At 39.8% G+C, this 8482-nt stretch overlaps 1 protein-coding gene across 1 annotated transcript; it reads left to right on the top strand.

Moving 5' to 3' along the window:
* The first annotated feature begins 1553 nt into the window (after positions 1–1553).
* On the top strand, positions 1554–8105 carry tekt3 (tektin 3). The gene is made up of 8 exons (XM_014032203.1): positions 1554–1933; positions 2100–2690; positions 3208–3291; positions 4724–4794; positions 4912–5055; positions 6011–6233; positions 6700–6854; positions 7579–8105. Exons 2-8 carry the CDS (start codon positions 2121–2123, stop codon positions 7793–7795), a joined length of 1464 nt encoding a protein of 487 aa, XP_013887657.1. The 5' UTR covers positions 1554–1933; positions 2100–2120; the 3' UTR covers positions 7796–8105.
* The last annotated feature ends 377 nt before the right edge of the window (positions 8106–8482 follow it).

Here is an 8482-nt window from a genome sequence, read left to right on the forward strand (position 1 = left end):
GCTTGTGTTCCAGTGGGTGGTGGGAGTCAAAAGAAGTCTGAAGAAGTCTCTTGGAGAAGAGATGAAATGTTTCATTAGAGAAGAACCCGTCCAGAAGACCTACACAATTTTTTTCTTTTTGATTTATTGAAAGGCAGAAACACGTGAATAAAAAGAAGATGCGCTGCGTGAATGGTCGTTGAATGATTTAATAAAAGGTTTTGCAATTTCAAGACAAGCCGCAGTGTAACCAGAAAAAAAATCAGAGCTCTGGGCACACCGCAAACTCACTAGCAGCAAACGGGAAATGGGTATTTAGCATATTGGGCGGGGCCCATGAACCGCCAATGACAGAATGAAAAGTGTTACAATGGCTTCAATGTAGAACAAGGACATGAGACATRACAGGCGCCTTTCCATCATAAGGACAGATTATGACAAATCGTAGCAGTTATCAAAAAATACAAAGTGAAATGTCAAGGCAGTATGAACTTAATAATCAGGTTTTAAGAGAGGTATAATTATTTTCTAGTACATTCATGATTTTATTGCAAAGCATAGCTTCATAATGATCTATATTTATATAGTTTCTTTACTAAAAGTAGCTTAACATTGATGTAAATGTATGAGAGGATGACTGGGAGATATATTACCAAGCTGAAACCTCATGCAAGGGCTTCTGTACTCTGGTTCATCCAAACACATACTTTCCAGGTCCAATGTAGGATCATTCGAGTAAGGTTCAACTTAGTTGTAGAGTTGCCATTTTCTATAATCAATGTTTTATAATGTTGCTTCTATTTTTTATAACAAAATGTAAACAGCATGAAGCATTGTTGTGAAGTCGTGATGAAGTGGGAGTGTCAGAAATGATAGAAGGTTCTTAAAGACAGAGAGGCTAACAGTTTAGATGTGTGGTGTGAKGTCAAATATATTTTGGATATATACAGCTTTTTTATAACAACTGAAGGCAACAGTTACTTGACTGTGGTATAGAATTAAACTATGTGCCTAGAAAATACATAATACCCCCTTCTTTAATAAATAAGATAGTTTTTTTTGATAAAAATCTGAATTAATTCCAGTTAACATGAACCAGATGAATTATAACCAGAATATAGTATTCTGTTATAATTTTGCCATATATGGTCCAGCTGAGTAACTCCTGACTACAGCTTTTCCCGTCTTTCTATATTGAAAACTGAGCTGCCCTCCTCAGAACTGATTAGTGTAAATGATCCTTAGTTGCGTTGGCAGGTAACACAACACAGATTATTATTCTGTGCTACAGGGGTTTGTGTGCACTCTTCCTGTGTCATGAATCATTAAATGGGTGACTGTAATCCATACAGACAGCTAGATTCTCAGGGTGACAGCCACCTGATGCTGAACAGAGACCAACTCAACTCCTGCGCTTCAGAAACAGAACTTAGATTTCTAAAACAAATATTCAATGACAGAATCTAAATTTTACATCAGTGTTTCAATATATTATAATGAACATGTTGTTTAAAGATTTATGGCTTTCTATATAAAAAAATCACAAGATCCGTAAACCAGTAGCACATCTGTTGTCCTTCCCCATCTATATCTCATTTCTTTGAAACAAATGTTGCTCTGAACAAGCATAAATCATCAAATCTAAAACACAATAGTGTCACAGAATTTTATTATATTGTTTTAACAGTATAAATAAAAACATCTCCTGCTGACTATGAATCGACCAATTTTTGGCATAGTGTTGCAGTAACCTATAGCAACCGCTTCTGTGTCAACAGAAATCTTGGACAGCTCCTGCAGTCCAGGGCTGTGCAACACCATTGGCTGCCTGAATCAATGACTTGCAAACTTGTTCATCTATTATGCATGTTAGTTCTCCTTTAGTGTGTTCTTGAACTCATTCTCAGGTATTTGCAGCTGGTCGCTGGAACTGAAGGACGGGCTCTCATCCTTGGTGAGTCAACTTATTCGTTGTAACCATTTTAATTCCTTTTCATGTCGACTCAAATAAGCTGGATTTTATGTATTCATGATTGTAATTGAATACATAATTGAGTGGACTACAAAGTGTAAAAAAGAAGGTACTAAGACTGAGGTAAAGGTTATTTTCCTGGTTGTAGAGAGCCCCAGTTGAGTTGACAATGGAGCTGATTGGATCAACTCTGACAGCCCCTTATGCTCGACCAAAGACCAGCCACTTCCTCCCCGCCATCTCCACCATGGCGGCCAGCTATCGCAACCCTCACTCAGCCTTGGTGACGAGCCCTGGTGCCAATTTGTGGAGAACCAGCAGCTACTACAAGAGCGGCAGCAGCCTCCCGTTAACGTCTCCCGTACAGCGGGAGGACTTTGATCTGATTCGAGCTAAGACCGCGATGTACCCCACCAACAGGAGCGCTCTGACAGCCCGGTACACCCCCGATGACTGGTACAAGTCCAACAACAACAACTACCGGGAGTCCGAGTCCTCCAGGAAAAGTGCGGAGCGACTGAGGAAGGACACCATCAGGCTGATGCAGGACAGAGAGCAGCTCACCAGAAGAACGCAGGAAAACACCAGCAAGAACATTGCAGAGAGGGTCACTGACATTGTCTTCTGGAGGTCTGAGTTGACTCATGAGATCGACAACATGGTGACAGAGATAGCAGCACTCAATGAGGTGAAAAGGAGGCTGGAAAGAGCCTTGGCTGAGACTGAYGGGCCCTTACAGGTAAAACTGAGAAGTGTCATAAGTGTTTCAGTTTGTATTAAGAAAAACACCACTGAGCTATATGTTACTAAAATATGAACAAATGAGTCAGATCACCACTGATTACAGTAATAATTGAGGCATATCACAGCTCAAGGAAGTCTTTTTTCCCCAGTTGTTCCCTATTTTTACTTAGTCAGACCTTTATTTAGGTTACCATAGCAGCTTGTTAGAGCGCCTGTCGTCATCTGTGTCACTCGAGGTGCATCAACCTGATTTAACGGAAGATCCGATGACACAAACACTTTGCTGGTCTAATATCAAGTGGCGAAAGGTTTTCTTAGAGACTTCTGCATGAAACTGAAACTTGAGCATGCCCCTAATGCATTACGACATATATTCATTCAGGGACAATAAGTATGCATTACCTCATGCTTTAAAAAAAATAGAAGCATATCTCTGTGCGTTTCAAGAAAACAGAATGTTGAAAATGTTAGATACTGATGTCTGCTTCTTTTTTGTAATTATTTATCAATAGGTGTCTCAAGAGTGTTTGTACCACAGAGAGAAGAGGATGTCCATTGATTTGGTGCATGACGGTGTAGAAAAAGACCTAATAAGGGTAAAATGATAGCAGTATAAACTCACAAACCACTTATTAGGCACACCTGTTCAATTTCTTCAGTTGGAACTTGCTGAAATTCAAATCAAGCATCAGAATAGCGGAGTTAGGTGACTCTCACGACGATGGTTGCTGGTGCCAAATGGGTATTTCAGAAACTGCTGTTCTACTGGAATTTTCAAACACAACCATCTCCAGGGTTTACAGAGAACTTTCAAGAAATATCTAGCAAGTGGGCAAAAATGCCTTGGTGTCAGAGAAGTGCAGACTGATTCAAACTAACAAAGTCAACAGTAGCTCAAAAACCAATCCTTGCAACCAGAATATACCATCTCTACATGTGTCCTACCTTGAAGCAGACGGGCTACAGAAGATGACGACCACATTGGGGCAGTTCAGGCTGGGTTAGGGGAGTCATCCTCCAATGCGAGTGTTGGTGGTTCGATTCCACCACTATTCAGTCACATGTTGAAGTGTCCTTGGGCAAGGCACTGACATACATGTCAACTTCTTTAGATGTTTACCTGTATAAAGAGCCTCAAAAATCCGTGAATTTAGCAAAAAATCTGTATAACTCGCGCCCGGGGGAGGAGGCTGTAGGCTGCGGACATGAAAGCGCCTGCTGCGAAGCAGGAGGAAAGGAGAGCGGAAAAAGTTCAATACTTATTTCTAGAACAGGTTGGAAGATTGCTATTTGATGTTATTTGTTGTTGTTTTTTAAATCATCCTACAGACTGACATGTTAGATAAATTTGAAAATGAGGCTTTGAAAAAKATCCATAAGACTTGGAAAAAATCCATGAGATTGCTCTACACGTCTGTATACCTGCAAAATGATGTAAAATCCTTATAACTTACGGACAATCCGTACAAGTTGACATGTATGCACTGAACCCCATTGCCTCTGATGTGTCCCATCAGTTACTACATTTCATTCTGTGTGAATGGTTAAATGAGGGCACAGTAAAGCACTTTGAGTATCCTGGTTGGATAGAAAGGTGCTATATAGAGTGAGTACCATGTGTGCCTCTCCTGTCAGCTAAGAACGGGAAACTGAAGCTAAAATTTGCACAGGCTCACCAAAAATTGACAAACAAACCTTGGAAGATCATCACGTAGTCCAATAAGACTCAATCAAATGAACAGACTCCAGCAAAATCCACTGTCATCAGATTTCAATACAACTGAGCACTTCTGAGMTGTAAGGGAACAAGATTCACATCTTCGAACTGTGCAATGCTATTTTGTCAATTTGAACCAAAATCTTTGAGGACTCTTTCCAACAGATATTGAATTAATGTCCCAAAGGCAGTTCTGTATGCAAATACTACCAAGGTGTACCTAATAAAGTGGTCAGTCTGCATGTCTTACTTTAAAACCAACATGACTGCACATACAAGTCATTGTTTGTTTTCTACTTTTGCTAAAAAAGGAAGTAGAAGTTATAAAGTCATGTCAGGAGAGGATGAGGCGCCATTTGGACCGAGCCATCGCACAGCTGGCGTAAGTCTTAAAACTAAATAAATACCAATCTATTTGTAGGCGTAAGCTTGTATTAGAAGGCATTGTTCAAAACTGAGGTTTGGCATGTAATTGCGTTTTTTTTGAGGTGTTCCTCAGGGCAAACCGAGCAGCTCAGCATGAGCTGGAAAAAGACGTGAGTGATAAAGTGACAGCWCAGAGGATTGACGACAGATGTCACTATTTGAGAAACACATCAGATGGGATTGGTTATTACAGAGGCATTGACAGGATGGACCATTCGTGAGTATACAATTAATCATAAACATTTTTATCTCATTGAATTAAATAAATGTGAAATACATTTCTAAAAGCCAGCTGTTGTGGAGCCTCCAGGTAAACAGACTTTAAATATTTTAACAACCTTTAACTTTTACATTTTAGTCATGGCTATTGCATTCAAGATTTTAAAAAAAGTTATGCCACCTTCCAATGGCAAACTTTTTTAAATCACTAAGGCTTTACAGATAGTTACACTGTTGCCCTTCTATGTACAAGTAACTATATCTCATGCAAAATCTACTTTTTTAGCCATTAAATGCATTTTGTTGTGTACTTGGAGTCTCTAGCAGTGCAGAAATTTTTAATTTAGTCTCTTCCAGAACTGCATAGATATATTATATTCTGTTTGGGTCATATTTTTTAACCTGCTCAGTTTTCTCTATGATGTTTACTGAACTATTACATCAGACTATTTACAACAGAACTGCCAAATAATGTCTGAACTTACCAACAACAATTTGGTGGTCTTCATTCTCTGGCTCTGGGTCAGACTCTGGCTCCAACATGTAAGGCTGGATGGACAAGTCTTTCATTGTTAACATCTTCAAATTAATTTGTAAACAAAATAGTTTATGTGCCGCTATATAGTCGTAAATCCCCCTATCAGGCTAGAATGGACCGGTCCGGAAGGATTTACAGGCACATGTCTACTTACAATAAAATTAGCATTCTATTCACTGCTTCAACTTTGCCAAAACTCAGCAAGATCCCAGGTCCCAACAGCAAACAGCAGAACTGTTATGGAACCTCACATCTCTGCTGCATCTGATAGTTGCTTTAAAAAGTATTAAGGGAGAAAATAGCTTCACTTCAGTAATAATAATTTACCAAATCCTCCTCACATACAGCAAGTTCAGAAACACAGTCAGAACCCAAATGTTCTATAACACTGATTCTTTTCTTTCCTTTTTGCCAGAGTTTCTCTGCCGGACTCATGGTCCAAATTCACAGATGACAACATCCTGCGCTCCCAGAGCGAGCGCGCTGCCTCTCACAAGCTCAGAGACGAGATTGAAATCCTGCTGAGCAGCACATCCAACGAGATGTGGAACCAGTTCAACAACGTCAACGTGGCCTTCACCAGCCGCATCTCTGAAACCTCCGATGCCAAGAGCAGCCTGCAGGCTCACCTGGCTAAGGTCGCCGCCTTTTCTTCACGGTTAATTGAAGGAGACTCATTTTGTTGTGATGGTTCAACAAAAAACATTATTGAATTGAGATCAATGTCCTGATCATGTCTCAGTAAAAACTGAATATCTCACAGGTGACATCAGTCTGAGACATCCACTCAGAGATTTTTACCTGTGAAAGGAGCTGTAACATGAAGCACAGTGCTTTTAAGAATGCTTATTTTCTATTAGCTGTAAAAAGTGAGTCACTGAAATTAAATTACAACAAAAAAAGCTTTGGACGGAGAAACCCTCTGAGCTACATATCAAGATGATTCGAAGTTTGTTACTCTGTATTATTGATACTTTTTAACTCCTCCTCTGAAAAATCCAGTCCTTTCTGTTCAGCAATCTCTCTGCCACATTCAGAGAAACTCTGCTACTATGTGTTTTAGTAAATGTTGAAGTATAGTAATTTTTGTATTCTTCCAACCAGACTCTGCAGGAGATCTTCCAGACTGAGATGCTAATTGAGTCTTTGAAGAAAGCGTTAAGAGACAAGGAGAGTCCTCTGAAAGTGGCCCAAACCAGGCTGGAGGAGAGGACCCGAAGACCTAACGTGGAGCTGTGCAGAGACAACCCCCACCACAGGTAAACCGTCGGCCCAGTCTCCAATCAAACTGTCCAACTTTGACCTAAAGACATTTAAAGGGGTCAGTTATGTTCCTTAAATAATCAAGAGGTTGAGGCAGATAGACGGCCATCGTGAGCCTGGCTCTGATTCCTGTTAAAAGGAAGTTGTACCCTTCCACTGTCTGCCAGTCTATTTTCTTAGGGCAGGAAAATGCAATCTGTTGGCTTTCTTTTAGATAACTTTTACTAATGAATGTTTTTAACTCATTTTCACTGAGGGCCACATGAGCATTATGGTGGCCCCTCAAAGGCCCAATTATTAACTTTGGCTAAACAGGAAATGTCACGTTCCTTGACTCGTTGCTAACAGAAAATATCTGAGCTCTACCTGGTTTTTCCTGCATAGAAAGTGTTTTAACGCATCCTCTTATAAACACTGAATGTGAAATAAATAATACAGATACCAAATTAAGTAAAATTAGAGCCTAACGAAAATCGTGGCAGCAGGCCTTGTGTTCGACACCAGTTTTAACCTAATATAATGCAAATATAGAAAACTGGTCATGGGTTGTAAACTTGAAGCTTTATTGGTTAAAAAGAAAATATCGCCATCATATCCTCCATTCAAAAAGTGGTAACYGATCAAATTGCTATAAAATCCATTGCAGCCTTTAGTTTGAAATGTTGCAAAACAGAAATCGAAGCCATCAGTAACTGCCTCCCTTTGTGCTCGTCTCTTCAGACTTGTGAGCGAGGTGAGAGAAATCGAGGACACCATCCAGAAACTGCAGGAYAGACTGATGGAGGCAGAGAACACGCTGCAGACTCTGGTCAGGACTAAAGTCACCCTGGAGCARGACCTGTCCGTCAAGGCCAACTCTCTGTTCCTGGACCAGGACAGGTGCATGAGCATCCGCAAGACCTTTCCCAGCATGCCCCGCCTGGTGGGATACAGCTAAAATAAGACTCGGAGGAGGGATATAAATCAGCCTGAAAGATATCAAACTTTGGTTTGTAGTGAATTCWTTTTTGACCCGTATTTGGATGGTTTGAATGTGGAGAAGGTTAAACCTATATATAAATAAAAACCACACTGTGTCTGTTTCTTTGACTTTTCTAAAAACTAAAAATGCGTTGTTCAAAAATACCTTATTATTCTCAGTGATCGTTCTCACAAGCCTTAGACTGATGTTTGAGAAGGMCTGGGATCTGATTGTCAAAGACTAAGTATGGTAACAAAAACTAAAAAATAAATAAATAAAAACAAAACATCTTTAATGAGTTATTGTCCATCGCCTCACTACAATATGAGCTGAAGAACTTTTAAAAACTCACATCCAAGTTAAAAGACTTACCGTATTTATTCAAGTATAACACGTAAAATTAAATCCATAAAATCATCCATAAAGTTGGGGGGTAGTACTATACTCGGATAAATATTTTTACTTATGTATTTTAACTGAAATATCGGCTTCATTCACAAAATTGAGTCCGGAAATGAGACCGCATTGTAAAAAGCAGTTGAAGCAAGCTTACCCCTGACACTCCTCCGTGCTTCAGAGCGAGATAACAGATCCAGGCAGGTGACATGATGTGAAAAAAGGGGGATAAAAGTAGTCCTGCGCCTTAGTAATGATAGCGAACTA

The sequence above is a fragment of the Austrofundulus limnaeus genome, unplaced genomic scaffold, assembly GCF_001266775.1.
Source record: "Austrofundulus limnaeus strain Quisiro unplaced genomic scaffold, Austrofundulus_limnaeus-1.0 Scaffold7, whole genome shotgun sequence".
NCBI lineage: Eukaryota > Metazoa > Chordata > Actinopteri > Cyprinodontiformes > Rivulidae > Austrofundulus > Austrofundulus limnaeus.